Source organism: Saccostrea cucullata, unplaced genomic scaffold, assembly GCF_032062105.1.
Source record: "Saccostrea cucullata isolate Sc308-1 unplaced genomic scaffold, CSIRO_AGI_Scuc_v1 ctg19526, whole genome shotgun sequence".
Lineage (NCBI taxonomy): Eukaryota > Metazoa > Mollusca > Bivalvia > Ostreida > Ostreidae > Saccostrea > Saccostrea cuccullata.
Window position 1 is genome coordinate 3,211 of NW_026928703.1, and position 26,666 is coordinate 29,876.

The 26,666-nt window shown below is 34.6% G+C and overlaps 2 protein-coding genes across 3 annotated transcripts; one reads left to right on the forward strand and one right to left on the reverse strand.

Moving 5' to 3' along the window:
- Window positions 1-4,497: 4,497 nt before the first annotated feature.
- LOC134278510 (biogenesis of lysosome-related organelles complex 1 subunit 3-like) lies at window positions 4,498-16,070 on the reverse strand. 2 transcript variants are annotated; one of them, XM_062760821.1, is made up of 6 exons: window positions 15,930-16,070; window positions 14,465-14,558; window positions 11,095-11,179; window positions 7,600-7,619; window positions 6,015-6,136; window positions 4,498-4,662 (listed from the first exon to the last, which is right to left on the reverse strand). In XM_062760821.1, exons 1-6 carry the CDS (start codon window positions 16,014-16,016, stop codon window positions 4,543-4,545), a joined length of 528 nt encoding a protein of 175 aa, XP_062616805.1. In that variant the 5' UTR covers window positions 16,017-16,070; the 3' UTR covers window positions 4,498-4,542. The 2 variants fall into 2 exon arrangements, with proteins under 2 accessions (XP_062616805.1, XP_062616806.1); XM_062760822.1 differs by lacking the exon at window positions 4,498-4,662 and adding an exon at window positions 4,673-4,778.
- Window positions 16,071-23,297: 7,227 nt separating this feature from the next.
- LOC134278511 (uncharacterized) lies at window positions 23,298-24,861 on the forward strand. Its single transcript, XM_062760823.1, has one exon. It carries the CDS (start codon window positions 23,701-23,703, stop codon window positions 24,859-24,861), a length of 1,161 nt encoding a protein of 386 aa, XP_062616807.1. The 5' UTR covers window positions 23,298-23,700.
- Window positions 24,862-26,666: the final 1,805 nt, after the last annotated feature.

Here is a 26,666-nt window from a genome sequence, read left to right on the forward strand (position 1 = left end):
CGGGAAAATGTGAAAGACATTATTGCTACACAAATTAATGAGTCTGAGACTGAAATGGATACATACAACGGGATACCTCCGAAGGTACACAAAAATGAAACTGATGAACGCCATAAACCAGCAGACAAAATAGAAAAGAAAGAGGACAGTGTGTTGGAGGACGATGGTTATAGTCACCTACATGATACACTAAGGAAAAAAGAATCTAACAGTGGTAATACATACGATACTCTGACGAACTGTAAATCAGAGACAGATGATGAAGTAGATGAGAGCGAGCTATACAACCATTTGAGGGAGACGAGCGTTCACGAAGCAGACGACATTTACAATCACGTGATAGACGAAAACGATTGTGAATACAACTTCACAGATTCTATTGCAAATAAAGACTCAGATGAATTTTGTAACTATGATCACATTGCACATCATAGTATACAAGATAATTCTGATGATTACATATAACTGAATATTAATTGATTGTGGAGAATCATATTTCAAAGCAGTAAACATACCGTATAACTGGATTTTTCTACGGGGTGCTATTTTTTGCGAAATTCTGCGATCAAGTCTTAATCGCAAAAAATTCAATCGCAAAAAATACGTAAATAAAATCCGGAATTTTCAGTTGCGATCATGGAGGTTCTACTTTTACAGATACCGGAAGTATATGTAAATAATGCCATTGCACGTTTTCAATCGTATTTTACAGATAATATACTTGATATCAACAGCAATGATTGTTTTTCGAATAAATAAAACGAATTCCTAAAGATTCAATATTTATTTGTTCTTACATTGTATTTCAAGATTTATTTATATGAAACCCGAATAGCAATTGTCGGTTTGGCTATTCCGCGGCTTGATCGGGTCCTTCACCAGTGTTTACCAGATTTTTCTTAATCGGTATTCTGTCCTTGAGAAAAGAATTTCTTGTGTAATATTTCCCCTACTGAGATTATATAAACTCTTTATAATCATAAATGAAAGTTCATAGTCTATTGGAACTTACTGAAACGAACTTCTATAAATTAATTTCAAAGAATTATCGTCTCGGTTTCAATTCAAAATAATTGTGACTTTGTTTCTAATTTACCCTGTGAATAATAACCCATTAATTATAACAACACACGGACGACCCACAGGTGTAGTGTCATCCATGTAATCACCCAATTAACAGCCCATGGCTTTCACTGTTTCCAGGTAAGTCCAGACGGGTACTACTAAACAGAGAACCCTAGAGAACTCTAGAGAACCTTAGAGAACCCTAATGATTTTAAGATATTTAGTGTCTGTAAATAAAATATTTATATTTTAAATATTTAATATGTCATGCTAAAACAAATTTAAATTAAAAATATATGAATAGGAAATAAACATGAATCCCCTAAAATTCATGGTGGATTAGGTGTAAGATAATGTTAAAATGCTTATTTTCAACAGGATATTGTTGAAATTCCTGTGAGCATCAATTTATATGTCAGTAGCTTGCCTTGGTTTAAAAACAAAGAAAGGTAGAAGAAAGTTTGATCTTGTAATGGTTACCTAGGTGTATCCACGTTATGCCTATTCCTATCACAGCTCCGGAGCATTCCCATGAAGACTACTTGAATTGTAAAGGGACAACTTTCTTGATCCTGCAGGACACATGTTTGCGCGACCACGGCTATATTTTTATAATTTAGAGACATAAACATGTTTGCCAGAAAGGGTGCAAGGTGCCACGCTTTTTTGCAAATTCAAATTTATTGTCAAAAGACACTGAAACAGTCTGACTTTTTTCAGAGTTGAAAAAGCCATTTGTGAAAAGGTGTTCCTAAGAACAACCTAGCATATCCTTTAAAGACTTTCAAAGCAGTACCCTTATCAAAACTCAAATTACTTCCAGCTGTCCTTGAAGTACAGCAAAGATGACCATAAAAATCAATTTTTTTATGTTTTGCTTTCTAGCCGCCATGCTGACAGACTGATATTTTACACACAACAATGCATAAACAACCACAACAACACTTAAAATGCAGGTGTATGCAATAAACAAAACAAAATACATACATAAGTTAATTTGCTGCGTGTTCATGCGACAAAATTTACACACATGAACTAATAATTTACGACAACATGTACGCAAAAGTTAACTTGCACCTAGTCCTGACCAGGTGTAAATCTACTCAACTGTGCAGAACTTACATGTGAGCAATTCAGTTCATACGACAAAAATTGCATATGTGAGTAAATTTAATATAAGTAAAATATACTGAGGTATGCAAATCATGTCGTATGAATGGGTTACTGGAACGCTAAAATGTGCATTATTTTGACTCAATTTAATTAAAATCAATGGACTAATTCATCATAAAAATATAACATTTGTATGTCATCCACCCCCCCCCCCCACCCCTTCTTATTAAACAATCAATGTCACAAACGGCTCTTACATGTACGTCTTTAAAGCACAACAGGCCTGACATGCGCTAAATTCAGTAATTTACAATTACAAAGAAAGAAAATTAGAGAATGTAAATGTAAGCATTGGATTCTTATTTTTGGATTTTTGGCACTGTTATTGGACCGACGATATCAAAAAATAAGAATTTGAGTTGCTTAAAAGTCTTTGCACACCGGTGAAAAACAAATCTTTTGCCTTTCATATGGCCATTCACTTTTTCTTCGTGATGAATGAACCAGGAATCCAAATCCAAAGATTAAAACATAGAAAAAGCCTTTGAGTTGAAACCCCTATGTTAACAAACCTTGAAAAACCCCATTAGGCACAGCAGAATTTGGCCACAAAAGTTTATATTTCTTACAGAAATAGAGACTGTTAACGGTGAAAAAAGTTTTCATGGATTGTTCTTATATCAATCTTTATCTATCATCCTTAAAATGACCTATAAAGGTCCGCTTTTGAAAATTATAGAGAAAAGAATGTCAGCGACACCACAACTTTTTCCAATCAACTGAACTGTCCAGAAGAGTTTGCACAATCCGTACCGCTTTCGACCAGCCTATTGCATTAAACTGGAAGGTAATACATTCTTACAACCCGTGCGCATGTCATTTGGCCCCGAAGACCATATGTTACTTAACCGAAACCCCATATGTGCCCTTATACACGGTGCCTATGCACTCTTAAACTTAAAACAAGCTTTCCGATAAACATTGTGGACTAGTAGCTAAACCAAATGTTCAGCGGTGTTGCTGTGGCCCTGCTCTGTTGACCTGAGATGTTTAGAGTCGATATGTGGGGTGTTGTGGGGTCAGAACAATGGAATGAATAATTCCAGCATTCCGTAGTCAACTCTGTGCAGTTCAGGGATAGCTAATGCTGTAGATGACGTCATTGTGAAACTCCACGTCTTTACGTTAATCTCAGAAGCGATCCTGTGCTGCTGACGTTACACGTGGTGTGCTTATAATATTGCAAACAGAGTGTTCCTTGTTAATGGTATACGTTTTATAGGGCAGGTATGGTGCTGTGTGTAACATGAAAACTTTTTGCAATTGAAGACTGTGGTACACGTTCTTCGAGTCGTCCATATTCCTTTTTGTGCTTTGTAACATTCAGATGCAGCATTTTAAGATAGCGTCAATTTTCAGATAAAACCAGAATCAAAATATCGTGAAACCCAGCTTTTGATAGCCCCTTTGTGCCTTAAGGAATCGCATCAGAAACCAACAAACGAAAATTGAGAATTGTGCAAAATCTGGTCCATTTGTCTGTGAAATTTGTAGAATAGCTGAACAGTGAACAATTGCGTTAAAAAATAAGGCATTTTACTCGAATGAATCAGAGCCATCTAAAAACTAGAGGTACTGTGAGCGATGAGCTCACTAAATGATACCCCCCGCCTCCCATATGGTTTTAACTAGTGAAAAAGTCCATGTTTTCCTGTGGCCGGGAAACCCAAAATATGTGTCGGATCAAAAAGTATTACAGGAGGTGGTAATATGTAATAAAGATTCTGTGAAAGTTTCATCAAATTTCATTCAGTGGTATGAGAGGAGTTGCGGATAAGAGATGGGTACCCCAAAGCGTAACACGGACGACGTACAGACGGCTAGACGGACGGACGGACGGAAATACCGATTACTATATACCCTCCCGCTTTTCAAGCAGGGGATATAAAAATGTACATCAACATTTGCAGACAGACGTGTTCGTTTATCTCAAATGTGACAGACAAGTTAATTAATCACATGAATTTTCATAGTTTAGCATCTTCAGCAGATACAGTTACCTTTCTTTGTACGTTCATTATTTTATTCTAGTTACATAAAGTTAATATTCGTGTTCAGCTTTATCACATTGTGATGCAATAATCCATTTTCTTCGAAATAATAGTTATTATGCCAGTTTTTTCAAGCCCAGGTATTCTAATAGCTTAAACTTATTCAATAAAATTTATTTTCTATTTATATTTTATATTTCAGAGTATTGCTGTAAATGCAAAATTAATTATTAAATCACAAATTTGAAACAAATCAAATAAGCATAATCTCTCTCTCCCTCTCTCTCTCTCTCTCTCTCTCTGGTCTTTTCATCTATTGCACTGACGAACACATGTTAATATCTGGCAAGATTTGACATGACGTTACAATGTCCACTTTGTCCTCGAGATGAAACAGGTCGTTGGTCAGTAGCTTCATGTTATGATTGACATCCTACAAATACAACAGAAAACAGGTCATTAGTCAGTAGCTTCATGTTATGATTGACATCCTACAAATACAACAGAAAACAGGTCGTTGGTCAGTAGCTTCATGTTATGATTGACATCCTACAAATACAACAGAAAACTTCAGACTCAATATATGTATAACCAACTGTTTTTTTAGACACACTAACTTTGTGTTTATTCCCCTCTTATTCATCACAAATTGATTTATAAAAGCATCTTTCATAATGGGAATTAATTTTTTTGAACTAGTTTTCCCCCCCAGATAATCTCTTTAAAACAAACCTAACGGCATTTTCCTTCGTACTGAAGAACAACCTTTTATGTTTGTAAGGCGCAGTTATATATTAATGGAAACCAGAGGAATTGAATTATTTGACTTATTTTAGCTTCCTCTGGAGAGACAGTCTATTGATTGGTTATATATGTGTCCTAGCTGTAATAAAAATAAAGGAAAAGAAGTTTGAAAACTGAAGTCTTTTGTGAATTTTAAGATTCCATAGCAAGTAACTCCATAAAATTCAGTAAGCCACCTCTGCAATTAAGCTGTATTGATTGATCACCTGCAGATTAATCTTATCATTGTCTGCTCTCCCACAAACATTGTAAAAAGACAGCGTTCATTTCCTGCTGTTCCCACTTATCAATTCTTACACATTCTCAGCTTACCACTTTTGACATTTTCTGTAAAGGCAAGCGACTATTCATAAATTTATAATTGTTACAAAGAAAAAAATCACAAGCAGAGAGAACATTCTACAAATAAATCAAAAAGACCTTCAAGAGGGAAATACATGTAACATTGCTACATATGTGAATGCCAGTCTACTGACACATTCCTTTTCCCATATTCTGTTATTGTAATACTTCTTTCTTCAGTTGGCATGGTTAATGACCATGAGAGAGTTACATGTACTGACAGGCTAAAGTTACAATGATCAGTGTTGTAACCAGACAGAGTGACTGTGAACACTAACACTAACGCATGAATACAAACTTAGCATGAACTTGGTTGTGAACCTGACAAAGTTAATTGTAACAATAAAAATTTACCATAGTCTGTCTTGAAACCTAAAGAGCATCACTGGAAGTACAAACTTGCATGAACAGTGTTGTGACTTAGTGGTTCTAACAGTACAAAGTTGCCATGGACAGTGTTGCCAGTTCCTAGTAGTGGTACTTGCAATACAAACTTACCATAAACAGTGTTGTGACTTAGTGGTTCTAATAGTACAAAACTTACCATGAACAGTGTCCAGACCTTACATTACTTATGTACAGTACAAACTAATGACCAGTGTTGTAACTCAGTGAGAGCTGTCAATCACACAAACTTACCATGATCAATGCCTGTGACTTGTGAAGCTGAAGACTTGTGTTGTGTAAATCTTTAGCAGACGCCAAATACATCTGATGTACAGAATCCACCAGGTGTCTGCGCAGACCTGCATTTTTCTCTCCTAAATTTTGATTAAAAATATATATATAATACGAGGGGTGTTAGAAAAGTTCGCGGACAAGTTCTATTGTGAGCGCGCTATTTCCACGAAACCGGTCAAACTTTCCAGATAAAATCTTTACCTTTTTTCCAATAAATATACAAGAATTTGGTGCTCTCCGGTGATTATTGAAAAATATACAGCTTTTTTATTTTGATAAAACTTGACTCCACGGAGCATGCTACATTTTGGCACGTTTACATCACAAAGACTCTTAATTAAAATCAAAAATTGCACAATTGTAGCGCAAAGAGATTTATGATATTTTACCTGCCTCTAAAGTATTCATCAAACGTCAATGGGAGAAAATTTGATCTAAATTGGAGGGTATATGACTGTTTTATAGCCGTTTATAAATGATCAACGCGTGAAAAGACAGCCAAAAATCGGAACTTGTCATTGAGCGTCATGGAGCACTGCACTACGTAAAAATTATGTAAGCAGACTTGAAAATGTCTAAAAAGATATTAAAATGTTCAAGATGCTGCTGGGAATTTCCTACACCTACAAAGGACAAGTTTTCAAATGGCTGTAGCTTCATAAGAATGGAAGGATTAACATTTTGAATGATTAAATCCATCGATACTTCATTACCCCTGTATCGCATGGGCGTTGCGTTGCGCCTATATGGTTTTGCACAGTTTCCATACCTGATCGATTTACTGCATAGACTTTTTTAAGATCTCAGTAATATCCAAATCAGTACAAAAACATTATAGAAGAAAAGTAACATGTCTTGATATAGATATTCAATTTTAAAGTAGAAAAAGATAGGAAAAATCTGAAGAAATGAAAGATTTATAGAACTGCGACAAAGCTTAGAGGGGTGAAATCTGGTTGTCACGTCGCCTTATATCAAGTGATTGCTCTGTGAATCCCATGATCTTATGGTAAAAATAGTTGTAAATTTTCAAGATTTTATCATATGGACCTGATTTTTTACATACCAATAAACAAAATGTGTGAATTTATTCAGACAGAGGTCATACTTCACAGTACACAATAGATTTTCCGTAATTCAATGTGTCCGCGAACTTTTCTAACAACCCTCGTATATAGCAAAGTTTAGACAGATTGAAATGAAAACATCTGAATATCAAATGAATTAAATAACTGTGTTTTAGATTCCAGGAATGACTTGATTTTAAAGAATATAATATATGTGATTGACCTTATTTTATACAGAGACTAGATTTAGTTGATCAGTTAAGTTAAAAGTAATCAAATCTCCTCTTCAGTGAAAAATCAAATGTTAAATTCACAAAATATTTATTTAACACCTCAGTAAGATCTGTTTAGATTTAAACTTTCAGGCAGTAAACATTTAGGCTGAAAACTGAATATTGCATGCAAATTTCAATTTAATACTGCATGATATGTCTACATTAATACCACTTTGTATATGTCTTCAAAAATCTACTTACTCAACTTTTTATGTAGTAAGCTGGAAACAAAAGAAAACTTTCAGTTATTAAACAGACAAATAAGGTTGCAAGTAGTACTAAATAAATTTAACACAATATGTAAAATTATACAGAATAACATTCCGATCATTTTGAATGAAGTTCACCAAAGGAAATCTTAAAAAATACAGAAAATATTCTTAGTTGTATTTAAATGTTCTGAAGAAACAAGGGTCTGTATTTCACACTGCTCACCTATGTCACCTTAACCCTCCTTTTCTTCATTACAAGATTTTACAAAAAATTCCAACTTTCTTCAAATGGATAAAATCTTAGCCTGTATTGTGCCCCCCCCCTAACTTTGTATCTGCACTAAGGATATCTGAGGATGATTGTGTCTCTTTATTCTACTCATTCTGCTGCTGTTCTTGAGAAGAAGATTTTTACTCTTCAATGTATACTGAAAGGAAAAAGAAATGCAGATTAACATAATATGCAAAATTTTCTTTACCGCATGACCAAAAATTACAAAAATTGGACAGGTGACAATCTTGGTTACTATGCACTAAAATCAACGTTCAGAATTACTTAACCGTTAAATGTATGACGTCACGTTGGAAAAGTGCTAAAAAGCCAAAAACACGTGCAACTTGATTACGACAAGTTAGACAATGATCTTTTTGTACCATTTTATGCATTTGAGGTATACCCATTGATTTTCAGTACTTTTAGACGAAATGCATTTCTTACAATCTTGTAACAGTTGACATGTACCTCCGACCCATTGTAGCTGAGGTTTAGTAAGACTTTCTAGCTAACAATCACATTTATCCACTCGACTGGTCTCCATAAAGTCCATCTTTTTCTCATTGAACATCTGTGGGACTTGGTGGAAGATAGAGTTCGAAATGCCGAAGATGTCCCCTTTCAACTATAAGGGTTATCTTGTTGAAAAGGTTGAAAAATATTCTTATTTGTAGGAAAAACACACTGATGAACTCCATGCCAAGAAGAAACATGACTGTAACAGATGCGCAAAGGAGACTTTGAAGATAATGTGAATTTTCAATTTTCACTTTTGTGGGTATGGTCATATCAGTTTCAATAACTTACTAATTATGTGACAAAATCTAATGAAATTTTGGTTACATTTTTATGAAAGATGATTTTAAACGTTAGATAGGAATACTAGAAAACACATTTGGAAAAATAAAATTATTTCACCTCTAAAGTTTACCCTGTAAATATTCCCATGTAAATCTTTTATCTTCCTTTGTTGTTTCAACCTAACCATTGAAGGGATATGTCATTTGAATAAACTTGTAATTGCACTAATTAACTGACATGTTAATATTAGGTTCATTAGAGGCATTACTAACCTGTTAATATTAGAATAACTAGAGGTATAACTAACCCATTAATATAGGCTTAACTAGAGCTTTTACTAACCCGTCATATTTTGGTTAAATCAAGATGAAACTATAGCCTGTTAATTTTGAGATTACTAGAGGTGTAACTAACCTGTAAATATTGGATTTACACAATGTAAAACAAAATTGTTTATATTGAGTTAACTAGAAGCATTAGTAACCTGTCATACATGGGATTAATAGATGTATATCAAACCTGTCATACATGGGATTACTAGAGGCATAACTAACCTGTCATACATGGGATAATTAGAGGTATAACTAACCTGTAATACTTGGGATTACTAGAGGCATAACTAACCTGTCATACATGGGATAATTAGAGGTATAGCTAACCTGTAATACTTTGGATTACTAGAGGTATAACTAACCTGTCATACTTTGGATTACTAGAGGCATAACTAACCTGTCATACTTTGGATTACTAGAGGCATAACTAACCTGTCATACTTTGGATTACTAGAGGCACTACTTAGTACTAACCTGTCATACTTGGGATTACTAGAGGCATAACTAACCTGTCATACATGGGATAATTAGAGGTATAACTAACCTGTAATACTTTGGATTACTAGAGGTATAACTAACCTGTCATACTTGGGATTACTAGAGGTATAACTAACCTGTAAATATTGGATTTACACGAGGTAAAACTAAACTGTTTATATTGAGTTAACTAGAAGCATTAGTAACCTGTCATACATGGGATTAATAGATGTATATCAAACCTGTCATACATGGGATTACTAGAGGCATAACTAACCTGTCATACTTTGGATTACTAGAGGCATAACTAACCTGTCATACTTTGGATTACTAGAGGCATAACTGACCTGTCATACATGGGATGATTAGAGGTATAACTAACCTGTAATACTTGGGATTACTAGAGGCATAACTAACCTGTCATACATGGGATAATTAGAGGTATAGGTAACCTGTAATACTTTGGATTACTAGAGGTATAACTAACCTGTCATACTTTGGATTACTAGAGGCATAACTAACCTGTCATACTTTGGATTACTAGAGGTATAACTAACCTATCATACTTTGGATTACTAGAGGTATAACTAACCTGTCATACTTATATAATAGTGTTGCATTATGCGTGTACTATGCCTAAATAGTAGGCAGGGTTTGACACATGGTGCACGAGCCGGAGGCGAGTGCACTATGTGTCAAACCCTGCCTATTATTTAGGCATAGTACATGCATAATGCAACACTATTGTTATTATTATGCTGACTGTTGTAATTATTTATGCGGCAATCCATTTGAATTTTTCATGAAAATATCGGTGCTAACACAGCGCACTTGCAGGACTCATTCAAAATCTTAATGCTAAAATTGGTTACATGCTTAGTTTTTTGGACATAAGGACATTTTCTCGGAATAAGTCAGGATTTTCTGTCCCAAATCAACTCATCTTTATTTTTTGTTTTGTTAGTAAGACTTATTTGTTTGCAGACGTCGATTCTCATTGATAATTGTCTTTAACATCCTTCAATCAAGCGTCATATAAAATTAAAGCGTTTTAATGACCCTACGAAATCAGTTCATCTAACGATCTGTATGTAATTAGTTTGAAACTTTGTTGTACATATTAATCTAAGGTTCCTTAGAATAATATAACTGTTTTCAAATAAAATTTGTCTATTTTCTCCTTCTTGTGTCAATTGTATAAATTAAGTTTATATATTTTATAAAATTCTACCAATTAGTGATCATCTCTGTGGCATAATCGATAAGGCATCGGACTGACAATCTCATGGTCGTGAGTTCGATCCCCGGCGTGTGCACTGAAGAATTTATTTCAGTAAATAAAGCCATGCACTATTTCGGCATAGTATGTTTACGCTATATAAATCCTTAGACCACTATGCGAGAATAGTAGGGTATGGGCTATATAGAGACAAACTGACAGGAAGCATAATAATTTGGATTACTAGAGGTATAACTAACCTGTCATACTTCGGATTACTAGAGGCACTACTTAGTACTAACCTGTCATACTTTTGTTTACTAAACATGCTAAAGGCACTACTAACCTGTCATACTTTTGTTTACTGAAGGTATAACTAACCTGTCATACTTGGGTTTACTAGAGTAAAGTTTGGGAGCTGAAGTCAAATGAGGTGGATCTTGCAGTCCACTTTGTCTTGTGTCCACTGAAACAGATACAATTAAATCCTGTCTTAAATGATTATTAAACTATTAAATAAGTAAAAGAATAAGCAGGATCTTTATTTACTATTAAGTTTATTTCTTGCCACAAGATTTGAACATAGTTACCAGGCTCTATATTTTTTATTCTTCACAAATAACCCTGCTATAGAATAAGCCTGAATCTATACCTTTGATTCAATTTATTTTTTCATGCATAACTTTGCAATAGAATACTTGATATCAGATTACTTAATTTAGCGGAACTATTTCATGATGGAGGTAGGAATGGGGGCAAATATGCTATTGAATACAATGCAAGATGGATCATTGTAGAATTTATAAGGACAGATAACAGACCTGCTTACAAATATCGTCGTTTCTCAGTATTTTTTATTAGATTTATCCTTGAGATTTGGCAGTTGCCAGTAAGATTTAACTTTCCATCAATTTTACATATTTTTAAAGAGAACAACTGCTTTTCTGATTTCAAAAACTTGGTTTAACAACATGGTCTTTGTCATTTTATAATACCACAGCGTTTTGGCAACCCGACATCACTTAAGTGTTTGAAATCGTTCTCTTTTTTAGTGATTCAAAAGCGTGAAATGAAGACAGATCATAACGAAAACTAACTGCTAATTCCAAACGAACATATTTCCGATTTCCGTATTTTCATAATAGCAAATCGTGAGATGTATTTTTTAAACTAAAAATCCAAACAAAATACGCCAAATCGTAAGAGTAAGCAGGTCTGAGATAATTAACATTAATATATTAATTATATATCATAAATATTAATTGATATATCTCTATTATTATTATATAATATAAATATTCCTGGTGGAATACCTTGCTAAACAATCGCTGAACTAGTCTAATCAATTTTTGAATGGAGCTATAATCCTAAAATGTTACATTTTTTATGATATTTTTAAATAAGCGAACTATTCCAATTAAATTTTCATTGAAAATCGTTACATTTTAAAGCTGATAAAATATTCTAAACTTTCCTTATTTGACAATCTACTATTTTGAGTTCAATCTTTGGCAATACATTGTACTTTCGGCATAAAATTGTTTGAATCATTCGATTGTCGATACTGTAAACAATGTCATGTGCCCCAGAAATCTCGAGAGATTTAGAGCTTTCTTGACTCCCCTACAAAAGAGCGGTAGTAAGCTAAATAACTGCAAGGTACTTGAGATATTACCTATTGGGAAATCCTTTGATTGGGGTATTTAAAAGTTGGCTCTTTACCTATGATTGGTGGCACAGTTAAACTTCATTATCTTGAACCTGATGGGGCTGAGAAAAAACTTGGAGATATCCAAGGATTCGAGATGTTGAAGAAAGGTAAAATATACTGTATAGGGGATTAATTTCACGGGTTGTAATTTTCACGTTTTTCTCTCATCTGACACGATCGCGGTTTCTTGAATTCGCGGAATTGGTATATAATAAAAGTTACCTCCCTTGTCTATATTCGTTTAATCCATACCGTAGCTACATGTAAAAGACATTCCTCAGCGTTGTTTTTATTTCACGAACAACATGGTAGTTTATATAAAATTGATAGATTTTATTAACAATTAATTAAAACAAGTGCAGTTATTAAAAGTCCTAAACTCTAAACGTCAAATGACTTTCCTATATGGTATTACGATGAGTGCATGTGCACCAAGATCTTCAAAACAACGCGGCAAAAAAAACACTGGACGGAAGTAAATGTGTTTATATAGTTCGCCGAAATAATATCTTCCACATCTTCAGTAAATTCGATATTTATTTAGATGATTTTTTAAAACCAAAATGTTGATAAAAACTAATATGCATGATAATGCAGGTAACAAATACACGTGGTAAAATTACTAGTAGTTACGCATGGGTAATCAAAACCCATGGCCCATGTGTTTTGATTGATGAAACATGTAGCGTTGGCTATTAAAACAGCTTTTGAACAAACACGAGTTATTATCTGCCGGTTTGAATTAAAGTAAAGCGTGATAATTAAAATAATTGAACGATGAGTACTACTCGTAATTACTGAAACGACCATATACTGCATGTTCATGTATATCAACCTGTCATAGTCAACCTATCGTAGTCTATTCTCAAATTTCCAAATAAAGCATGGAGATTATTGAAAATTTATTCACTGTTTCTTGAATTCGCGGATTTATTAACACCGTGAATATAGCGAATATTAACACCGCGAGTTATTTTCCCCCTATACAGTACTTAAAGGATATGTTGTTGGGACTTCCACATTCTTCAACATATCCATGTTCTTCAAGATACCAAAGTTTAACTGTATTGTTTAAGCAGGCTCTTTACATTTGATTAGGGGTATTTATAAACAGGTTCTATACCTTTGATTGTGTATGTATAAGCAGGCTCTTTACATTTAGTTATGTAACTATGTATATGCAGGCTCTTTACATTTGATTGGGGGTATGTATAAGCGGGTTCTGTACCTTTGATTGGGGGTATGTATAAGCAGGTTCTATACCTTTGATTGGGGGTATGTATCATTAGTTTCATAGTCTTTTAGTGACAGGGTATGGGATGATACCTGGTTTCATACCTGGCGAGGCGGAGCCGAGTCAGGTATGAAATTTACTAACCAGGTATCATCCCATACCCTGTCACTAAAAGACTATGTAACGAATTTACCCCACCGATGTAACATTTACGTTTTATCTGTAGTTTATAAATGGTTTTCTCTGCTAAATCCTTCATCACGCTTATACTGTGCCTATTATGACATCACGTTTGTGTTTGTGACGTAATACCTCGACCGGGTATAGATTACAACTGACCGGGTATAGATTTACAACTGACCGGGTATAAGAAATCCACCACCTTCACGTGACAGACTTCAACCAATCGTAAGCCAGGATTTCACGGAAAAATTGACAGAGGTGGGGTAATACTAGTCCGCCTCGCCAGGTATGAAATTTACTAACCAAGTATCATCCCATACCCTGTCACTAAAAGACTATGTAACGAATTTACCCCATCAATGAAACATTCTCGTTTCATCTGTGGTTTATAAAAGATTTTCTCTGCTAAATGCTTTGTCAGGCTTATACTGTGCCTATCATGACGTCACGTTATGTTTGTTACCTACTACATCGACCGGGTATAGATTTACAACTGACCGGGTATAAGTAATCCATCTCCTTTAACCAATTGAAAGCTAGGATTTCACGGAAAAATCAACAGAGATGGGGTAAAAGCAGGTTCTATCCCTTTGATTGGGGGTATGAATAAGCAGGTTCTATACCTTTGATTGGGGGTATTTCTTCATCCTCTGATTCTGAAGCCTCTCCTGATATAGATACAGCATTCACTTGGTCCTCACTTAACAGTTTTTTCTCCTGAATATAAACAGTTTAGTGTCAATTAGTTTATTATATGAGTTACATGTTTTTTTTTTTTAATATTAAAAAAAGCTTTCAAATCAAGCATTATCTTTAGATAATATCATGATGAGAAACTGATTTGCTGATCTATAAGAATATCTTGATTTAGTTACTACCTGTCTTACTAAACTTCATATATATACATAATTTACGTGAAAAAAATTCCTTATTTTGTATCAAGGTAATTTTTTTGGAATGAATGAGTGGTTCACAATAAAGATGCTCAACCAGAGACATCTGAAACAATTTAATTGACAAGAAAAAAGTCTCTCAAAGCTTATATCATTTTAAAGTATGTTAATGATTGATAGATTAACAAAATACAAGCTTGAAGCACAGGGGCATCTTATCCACTATGTTCTCTACTTCACATATAAAAATACACAAGGGAAGAATCGAAAGTAGCACACGATTTTTAAAAAAAGTCAAAAAACAACTTACTTGAGAAAAGTTACACAAATCCTGAAAGGAACTAGCGCAAATAATGTCCTAGTACTTATCCAGGCTAAAATATTCCAGATATATCCATCGAAAATAGCTTTTATCCAACTAAAACCCCAGCTTTCTGCACAGTGTGAAACTCTTCGCCCAAGAAAAGATAACTCACCCGGATGACAATGGGGTAGTACCCGAGGCCTTCCGAGTACCATTGGAAGACTTCGGGTACTACCCTATTGTCATCCGGGTGAGTTATCGTTTCTTGGGCGAAGAGTTTCACACTGTGCAGAAAGCTGGGGTTTTAGTTGGATAAAAGCTATTTTCGATGGATATATCTGGAATATTTTAGCCTGGATAAGTACTAGGACATTATTTGCGCTAGTTCCTTTCAGGATTTGTGTAACTTTTCTCAAGTAAGTTGTTTTTTGACTTTTTTTAAAAATCGTGTGCTACTTTCGATTCTTCCCTTGTGTATTTTTATATGTGAAGTAGAGAACATAGTGGATAAGATGCCCCTGTGCTTGAAGTGGGGGTGCTTGAAATCAATTTAGGTTCCTTGTGGTAAACATAATAGGGGTACCCCGTATACGAAATAAGTGCCTCACATCAAATCGTATTTTTCATACACTTTTTATTTGATAAACGGATTTGGGGCATTATTATAAAAATATGATGAAAAATCCCGTATGCAGTAATGCTTTTTATTACTGAAAAGAGGAACAGTACCCTTTAAGCGTAACAGTTACTGAAAAAAGGAACTGTGCTAACCTGTTTTACTGTTTAACGGTGTACAGTTGGTGTATGTATAATATATGGGGTGTTTTCTAACTGTTGTGCATAAACAAACAATCATTTTTTTTCTACATCTAGCGATGTGAACAAAATCACCTTCTTCTCTTCGTTTTCTACTGAATCCTCGTCATCATCAGACTCCGAGGCTTCTCCGTCGACTATCGTTCTTATTGCTGGCTCCATTGAGAAAACGCCTTGTTTGCATCGAAAACGAAAGTAGCTATAATCACAGAACTAGTTTAGCGACATTTATCCGGATTGGACACCACCTTTTTTTAAATAGATAAATAAAAAAAAATCAATAATAAAATAAATAAATAATCAATCATTAAATAAGTTAACAAACAAACAAAACAGAGCAAAACAAGACTGATTTACTACAAAATAGATAATAGTAAATATTTCCCATCGATGGTCAACAGAGAGGAATGAATTAAGGAATCATTGTCTAGTTAGTGTAGTATGCCAGGGCCTCAACGATAGTGGGAAACATGGGATATCTTGCATAACTTTCAAAGAGTTATCGCGGAAGAAAAATTAGAAATGGAAATATAGAGATATAACTGTAGACAAAGACATTTGTCAATCATGATCCATCCTCACAATGTCAAGGGTTTGTAATTTCTCGAACTCCTTGGAGTATTGTGAGGATGATCACGGTCAAGAAATATTAAAATTGAAAAAAGATAGATGCATACAGTACAAGTTGTTCATATGCTTTACAATATTTATTCAATGATTTGAGAGTTCGAAGTTGAATTAAAATATCAACATTTTCATTTTTACGAACCTTATGCAGTGTAATTTAGCTGTTGAAATCAAAATTTTGTTTCCTTGCTTCATTTAAAAGTGTTATTCGTTTTTCCTGGTTGAATGGGACGATGATACCCAGTGGAACAGATTCTCTCTCTCTCTAGATTTAAAAAAACACACTTTATTATGGAACGCCATCACTGCCTTATAGCATACAACTATATGCATTTATTATGTCAATTTATCATTACGTGATGTGAACATATCTTTACGTTATGTCCATAATTTATGAGATGATGTAAATATATCTTAACATCATATGTCAATGCTGCATTACATGAAGTAAATACATCCTTTCATTTTGTCAGCACTTCATAAATTGAAGTAAAAAAAAATCATTATGTGAAGTGATAATTGTATACAGTGGACCTTCAGATATCCGGACGCCAGATATCCGGATGCTTCAGTATCTGGACGATTTTTCATCATAATGAAATTTTTAAATATTATTCTGTCTTGTTTAACTGGTGATTCAGATATCCGGATGCTTCACATATCCGGACAAATTGACTGGGAACCAAAGCGTCCGGATAAATGAGGGTCCACTGTACATTGTGTTAAAACTTTATTACCTGAAATGAAGGTTTCTTTACATCATTTTATTTCTTTAATATGTGAGGTCAAAATTGTATTACGTCAAGTAAATTGTGTTTTATGATTAAACTTATCATTACATGAAGTCAAAAGCCCATTCCTTTTTGAGGGTGTATATTTCTATTATATCAAAGCAATATTACCTGATATGGATTTATCTTTATTTTACGGCGAGGGCATCATGATGTGAGGTGAACACATCTTACCTTTATGTCAGTGCTTTATTACGCGGTGTAAAAAGTGTATAACATAATGTGAATATATCTTTACATTATATCAATACTTTATTACATTATGTCAAAACTCCATTCCGTGATGCGGAATTCGAATCTCGTATTTCGAATCTCGAATGAGCGTTCTGGGCTTTCGTAGATATAGAATTACGTTATGTCAACTCTTTCTTATGTGATGTAAAAATATCTTTATATAGTATGGAACGCCATCACTGCCTTATAGCATAAAATTATGCATTCATTATGTCAATCTATCATTACATGATGTGAACATATCTTTACATTTTGTCAACTTTTATGGGGTGATGTAAAAATATCTTTACATCATGTCAATGCTGCATTACATGAAGTAAACACATTCTTCCATTATGTCGGCACTTTATAACTTGAAGACCAAAGTGATGTGAAGTGAAAATATGTTTACATTGTGTTAAAACTTTATTACGTGAAAATAATGTTTCTTTATATTATTTCATGTCTTTAATATGTGAAAATTGCATTACGTCAAGTTAATTTCGTTTTACATGTGTTCTATAATTAAATTTATCATTACATTAAGTCAAAGTCCATTTCCTTTCGTGAGTGTATATTTCTATTATAACAAAGCATTATTACGTGATGTTAATGTATCTTTATTTTACGCCAAGGTCATCACAATGTGAGATGAATACATCTTACCTCTATGTCAGTGCTTTATAACGTGATGTTAAAAGTTTTATAACATAATGTGAACATGAATTATGAAGACAGTCCTGGCGTTCCATATTATATCAACACTTTATTACGTTATGTCAAAACACCATTCCTTTATGTGGATATTTAATAAGAATATGCTAACTTTTTCTTATATGATTTAAAACTATCTTTACATTGTGTTAATTCTTTATCATGTTGATTAAAATGTTCATTACGTCCTGTAAAATACATTTACATTATGTCAAAGTTGATAACCGTGTTTTCACGACTGGGAAATGGGGGGGGGGGGGGTCCTGATTAATTAGGACGAATTACAGACACGTTATATGAGGGGGAGGGGGGTCTGACTTCCTCTTTTTTCCGACATAACTTGATCATAGAAAATGTTCTTTGAAATTCAGCACCACTTTTTGCTGAAGTATAAGGGTAATGTAGTATATTTGGAAATTTTTTTAGGACTGATCGAAGTTGGACCCCCCACTCCCTTTCACCCGAAATAGGATTTTCGAGTTTGGATTTTTTTTTTGCTTTTTCGTGAGCGTTATTTTTTTTCTGGCCGACAAACCTCCCCCAACTTTCAAAAACGATGCAACGTCACTGGAATTAGTCATTTTTCAACTATTCTTGGACCAGAATTCTGTTACAAAAATCTACCAGTCCCTCACTTTAATCAATTGAACATGGGCTTATATCAGTGGCGATCTTGGGTTCTTGAAAAGAGTAGCTATAGGGGACGATATGGTGTCTAAGTTGGGGACCAGGGGGTGAAAGCCCGGAAGCTCTTAGGCTTTAGATTTTTTTTAAATAAAACGTTTCAACTTATTTCAGTTATACTTTATGTAAATCTAATGCAATGTCATACAAAGTAAAATCAACTGATTAAATCCATGCATATTTTAGTCACTAAAGATGGGAGGGCGGGATCCCCCCTCTCCTCACCGACTAACCATTGCACGTATGAAATACGATGTATTTACACTTTTTTTTTAAAAGGAGGGTTAAAGACTGATAAAAAGCTTAGGACTAGGACAGTGTTTTTTAGTTAGTTCAGAAGTTTCGGACTTTTCAAAATAATTCAAAATAAAAAAAAATATATTGCTGCATGACACATACTATTTGATTTGCGATAATTATATGAGATTAAACGGCCATTGAATTTCGACGTTAAAAAAACAATCGTCAGTAAAGATTCCATGGGAACATGATCCTATTTATGAATTTAACCTGATATTTAATTAAGGATTAATTAAGTCTTGTGTATAATTTAATATTTGATATGTTTAATTTAAATTATTTGCATGTTTAACATATGTGCATGTAATATTGAAAACACAAAACGAAATTGTTGAATTATTCTAGGATATACTGACAAGAGGCTAAGCATTTTAGACACTGTGCATTGTAAAGATACAATGGCATAACATAATAATGATTTGTGAAAAAGTAAGGGAAAATTGACATCATGTAATAGATTCCTATCGTCATGTAGCATATTGATGACACAATATAGTAAAGAATTGGCCACATCGCAATGTGACAATTTTTTTCACATCATGTAATGAAATTCTGACATCGTGTTATAGCAACGTGATATTGAATTAAAGATAAATTCACATCATGTAATGAACTACTTACAGCAAATAGTAGAGAGTGCACATAATGTAATAATGAGTTGAAATTATATAAAAACATCTTTACACCACGTAAAATTGTTTTGACTTAATGTCATAAAGAGCTGATATAATGCAATGGAAGGTTGGCGTAATGTAATTGAAGTGCGAGTTAATGCCATAAAGACTTAACATAATGTAATGGGAAAGTTGACATAACGCTATAGTAGTGTGTGTAAATGTCATAAAGAGTTGACATAATGTAATGGACAGTTGACATAACGCAATAGTAGTGTGTGTAAATGTCATAAAGTGTTGACATAATGTAATGGAAAGTTGACATAACGCAATAGTAGTGTGTGTAAATGTCATAAAGAGTAGATATAATGTAAGGAAAGTTAACATAACGCAATAGTAGTTTGTGTAAATGTCATAAAGAGTTGACATAATGTAATGGAAAGTTGACTCAATGCAATAGTACTGTAAGTAAATGTCACAAAGTGTGGACATAATGTAATGGAAAGTTGACTCAATGCAATAGTACTGTAAGTAAATGTCACAAAGTGTTGACATAATGTAATGGAAAGTTGACACAATGCAATTGTAGTGTTCTGCTATAAGGCAGTGACGGCGTTCCATACTTTATATTGCATTTTTAAATTCTATTATGTTTTCATATAAATCACTTGTTCAAATGGAAATTACTTTAAGGCATAGTTTTCCTGAAGAATTTTTTCTTTAGTGATGAACCATGTGCAAATTAACTTTTTTGTGGATTTGATCTTTGAAAACCTACCTATCAGTTGCATAAATGGTTTAAAAATTAGCTATATAAAATTGTAATTTAATTTTCTAACCTCTAATTACATAAAATTGTAAATTAATTTTCTAAGATGAAAAGTTTAAATTTAGATACACCAAAGAAGAACGCATTTTCAGCTTGTGTGTTTGTGTGTTTTATTTGAACCGGAGACATTGCATCTCATAGGTATACAATATTCCTAAATATAGAAAAATTAAAGTATACAATGGAATCTTTACTCGTGCTAAGAGTTTGAATTGATAAAAGCATTACACAGATGAGAATTGTCATAAAAAATTCTAGTTTGTGCCAATTTAACACTTGTAACAATGGTTTTCAGCCGGGCTTATTGCTCAAAGAGCAATTGCCGGCTTATGTCTTCCTGTTCAAGGCAGGAAGTCAACCCCATAGTCGCCATTTTAAAGTTACGAGTAAAAATATAGTTCTTGCTCTCAACCGCTTTTGAGATAATGCAAACGCTAAATAAAGCAACAAAAATAAAACGAAGTTTTCTCTTTATAAAACATAAGTGGTAATTAATGACTTTGAAAACTTCAGTTCTAAGTCAAAGAACATAGTTCATTAGCGTAAGGATTTTTGATAATCAGTGTTATCGCAGTTCTCTACACATACGAAGAAAAGCAGGAGAGGGAACCAGACTGGCCTGTTTTTTTTTCTTTTTTTTTTTTTTACATTCAGCTGCGGTACCAGATTAATTCTGATTCTGACAAAATCGGATCGTGGTATTAGGATCGAACCTTCTCTCAACCGCTTTTGAGATAATACAAACGCTAAATAAAGCACCAAAAATAAAACGAAGTTTTATCTTAATAAAACATAAGTAGTAATGACTTTGAAAACTTCAGTTCTAAGTCAAAGAACATAGTTCATTAGCGTAAGGATTTTTAATAACCAGTGTTATCGTAGTTCTCTACACATACGAAGAAAAGCAGGAGAGGGAACGAACCAGACTAGCCTGTTTGTTTACATTCAGCTGCGCTACCAGATTAATTCTGATTCTGACAAAATCGGACCGTGGTATTAGGATAAAAAACTCACTGTTAGTATCTTATCATTTATATTGATAGTTTAAGAATAATTTTTTCATCAGAATATAAACGTATGATTCATGTAAGAAATTCATTTTACTCTGTAAATGAGCCCAGCTCTCTGTACTTCTGAGTACTTTGATATTATACTATTTATGGTTTGGAATTTTTCGGATATGCTTAATTAAAATTCCAAAGTCTCATATGGTTATATAATGAAATGTATTGGGTAAGATATATATGTCATAGGCGCCGAAACCGGGGAAGGGGGTGGGTGGGCTAGGCCCCCTCCCCTTTTTTGCAAAGATAGACATAATAGGGAGGTCAACATTACCGCTACATCGCCAAGAATTTCAACTCATTACCGCTACATTTTTTCAAAATTTCAACCGATCATTACCGCTACATTTTTTGGTCGATAACAACACATAACCGCTACATATTAAATCAGCCAGGTATGATATGGAATATGAGTTCCAATCACAAAGAATTCAGCACAATGTTTTACGGTTCTCATCCTAATATTTCTGACTTTTTGGCAATGTAAGCAATTGTACTGCTTCAAATATCTTAATATTAATACTTACTCCATGACTTGTTTTTGAGATGTATATCTCATTCTACATATTTTGGAGGTGCATGCGAATGTGGAATTGCGTATTTCAATGCATTCTTATAAAAAAGGAAACTAAAAGCAAAATATGAAAGAGACGAAATCACAAGACAGCAGTATGTCAAGCAAATGGCATTCAAAGCTGAACCGATTATGTTAAGACAGTTTGAAGACTATGGGTTTTATCTATGAACAGTGTTTAATTTAAAGAAATTTTAAAGTTTTTTACGTATTTAAATAAAATAGCTTTTAAGGACAGATGATACACACAAGCTTTTGTCAAAGAATTTGAAAATAACAACTAAGGTCATATGTAAATAAATAGAATAAACAACTTTCACCGCGTAGATTTTTATTTTTTATTCAAATTTGCACAAAAATGGAATTTAAAGTGAAAAATATTTGTTTAGATTAATAAGGATGGTTTCAGAAGGGTAGACTTTTGATCATCACAGAAGGTTTACAATTTCTTTATATTTAAGAAATTTATCATTTGAATCATTTACAATGAAATAAGGTAAAAAAAAAAATATACAAATCCAGGCATCCATTTTTTGTTTGTATCATCTGTCCTTAAATTATACAAAAAATCTAGTTCAAAGTCCTTTCAACTCCCTGTGGTGAGAAGGGGAAAGAGGCCTACATCAATCTGCACACTCATAAGTGACTGGCTACCGAAAGAGGCAATGTAGCGGTAATGTATACTTTTATATGTAGCGGTAATGTAACGTTTTTTGTAGCGGTAATGACTATGTAGCGGTAATGAAAATTTCGAAAATGTAGCGGTAATGATACGCACCCACATAATATAGGCATTGAACAATGGGGCGTAGATTTTGAAGTTTAGCCCCCCCCCCCCCCCCCCCCCACTTACGTTGCAATATTGACGCATATTTAAGCGCAGTCTAAAAATATGCGCAATTATCTTTGTGAACTTTTGTATTTTTAATTACGGCTGTACTTCCCGGAATAATCCTGGTTGCGCATACGGTTTTTTTTCAGTAGGATTATCACTGGGTATAAATAGATGACGTAACGTCATGTCTTTCTTTCTAATCCAGCAGCCGAACGAATTGGTGGGTTCAAATTGATGTAGTGAAAATTAAAGTATTGGGTCTTAAACTGAAAAAAATTTGGATGTTAATGGCGCATTTGCGCATCGTTAATGTTAACTTATAAATGGTTTAATACTTCTGGCGTCGGATATTACATATTTTATTCGGATTTCAAGTAGACCTACCATATACAATTTTGTAAATATTCTCAAGGCTTGGCGCCATTTTGATTTCTTTGCATTAAAGCACGTGGCGCAAGATATTTTAATGTTACGATAAAGTCTCTCTCTTATAACATCTACAAAGAATTAAGTATATAGCTACTGATTATTGCATTATTGCATTATAAGCATAATTTTAATTTTATTTCGTTTTGTATTTTTTTGAAATTTCTGGGACACGATGCCGAAGGTCAAATCGGTTGCTGTTAACCGGTCTACAAGGTCGAGGGCAAATAAACGCAAGCGGACACAGTCCACACCCGAAAGTGTTGAGACGCAAGTTGGATCCCAGCCATTACAGACTACGCAGGTGTCGTCTTTGCCCCAGCCATTACAGACTACGCAAGTGTCGACTTTGCCCCAGCCAGGACAGACTACGCAAGTGTTGGCTCTGCCCCAGCCACTACAGCCCACTCAGACTGCCCCCCATGAGTTGCAAGTCCCGACTATCTCAGATGTATCACCAGGTATTACCTCCACAACTGCTACTGTGACAAGCAATACTGATAACGCAGGTAATTCAACCCAGTCTACATTGTTGAATTTATCTTGTATTAATTCATTTGAGGCACCTATCCCCCGAGCAATTGGGTCTACACAATTTTCCCTTGGTTACTATGTCGAGGCCAGTATCAGGCAAAAAATAATTTCTGGTAAATTTGTTAATTTGGCGACATTATTGGTAAGAGACCCAAATAAAACTCAGGTTTCCTCCACCCTAGCAATAGACCCTAATGGGCAATTAATTGCACAACCTAAACAAATGTATAAAATTCAAACAATTGATCGATGGACAGATGCCTTTATTATTTACATGAGCATTTATACAGCTGCTCACCCCGAGAAAGTTCAGCAATTTCTTAAATACATGCATGACATTAGGCTAGGTGCACAAAGATCACAGGGCTGGCTCACTTATGACGAGCAATACCGTCTTAGGGCATCGATCAATACGACTCAGGATTGGGGTGTGGTTGACGCTGAGCTCTGGATGCTTTACATGACACCCACTACATCCCAGATTCAGAACTTAAGAGGGGGTCAGCCTCAAAAATGTTTTGACTATAACTACAAAGGCTCATGTCATAAGCTAAATTGTCCCTATCTTCATAGGTGCTTGAAATGCAATAATGTCCACCCATCCAACACTTGTTTTGTTAATTCTGCTACAGCGCGAGACAGTTCATTTCAGCCATTTCGTTTCCCCTCAAGTAGACAGAGTCAAACCCACCAGTCAAATACTGCTTTCACAACAAAGCCCAACACTTTCCCAACAAAATTCAATAGATATGGCAAACAACAAACAACTGCAGTCCCTGGGAAATACCCCAATTATAACTAATGCACTTTCAAATTATCTCGATGAATATCCAGATAAGCAATCTGCAACAATGCTAGATATTGGTTTTAAACAAGGTTTTAAGTTGTTATACAGAGGGCCCAGAACTCCATTTTTTTCAAAGAACTTGGTGTCCGCTAATGAACATGGGGATATTTTAGAGGATAAGATACTTGAGGAAGTGCACGAGGGTCGAATGGTGGGTCCATTTCTAAATCCCCCATTGCCAAATCTTCATATATCTCCCATTGGTGTTGTACCTAAAAGCGACGGCGGTTGGCGTATGATTACGCATTTATCGTACCCACCGTCGTCCAGCATTAACTCGTACATAGACCCTAGCGATTCAACTGTTAAATACACATCTTTTGATACAGTAGTACAGACAATTAGCAAGTTGGGAAGGGGGGCCCTGATAGCAAAAGCAGACATCAAAAGCGCATTTCGCCTAATACCTGTGCATCCAGGGGATCATGAATTACTGGGCCTGTTTTTCAGGGGAGCATATTATATCGACAAAATGTTGCCCTTTGGTTGCTCAATATCATGTAAAATCTTTGAAACATTTTCATCGTTCCTGGAATGGCTGGTTAGGAAACAATCGGGATTGAATATGACACACCATTATTTAGACGACTTTATTTTTGCGGGAAGGGCAGGCACTAGTCAATGTCTGATGCAGCAAAACACATTCCAAAGTCTTTGTTCGGAAATGGGTGTTCCCCTTAATCAAGATAAAGCACAGGGGCCCACTACATGCCTGATATTTTTGGGTTTTGAAATAGATACAGTCAAAATGCAAATCCGTATTCCATCTGCTAAAGTCCAAGAAATTTCAGAAATACTAGAATATAATATTGGAAAAAGAACAATTACCATAGCATCCCTTCAGAGCATAGTGGGGAAACTGAATTTCTTTGCCAAGGCCATTCCAGGTAGCCGTGCTTTTAATAGGCGTTTTTATAATGCGATGATAGGCAAGTGCTCATACAAACCTTATCACCATGTTAATATCACCAAACCAATGAAACTAGACATGCAGATGTGGTTAGATTTTTTAAGGAATTTCAATGGGGTAGTTTATTTCCCTGATACCGAATGGAGTTCCCAGGACACCCTCCAGCTTTTCACAGATAGTTCAGGAGCTGCCTCATTAGGATGTGGCTCCTACTTTAGGGGACAGTGGGCTTATTTTCAATGGCCAAATTGTTGGGCTGGTACACCGATTCTCACAGACATAACCTTTTTGGAATTGGTACCAATTGTCTTGGCTTTTACAATCTGGGCTGAAGGGCTTCAAAATAAGAAAATAATTTTACACATAGACAACCTAGCTCTAGTTCACATTATTAATAAACAATCATCATCATCTGACAGAGTCATGTCCCTCATTAGACCACTTATGCTCGTCACCTTAAAATACAATATACAGTTCAAAGCTCAACACATCCCTGGCAAACACAATGCTATAGCTGATGCAATATCTCGTCAACAGTGGCACAGATTCAGGTCCCTAGCCCCAACAGCAGAACACCAACCCAGGACAATTCCAGCTTCCTTCCACAGCGTGCTTTCACAGATGAAATAAACCGCCTCTTCACGTCATCATTAGCAAGCAACACAGCCCAATCCTATTCTGTGGGGTTGCAAGCATTTAATCAATTTAGATTAGCACAAGAACTGTCTATTTTATGGCCACCACCAAGCCAACATATCTTCATGTTTATAGCATATTTATCAATTAATGGGTATAAGCAGGCCACAGCAAGGGCATACGTTTCCGCAATTGCCTTTCAGTGTAAACTTTT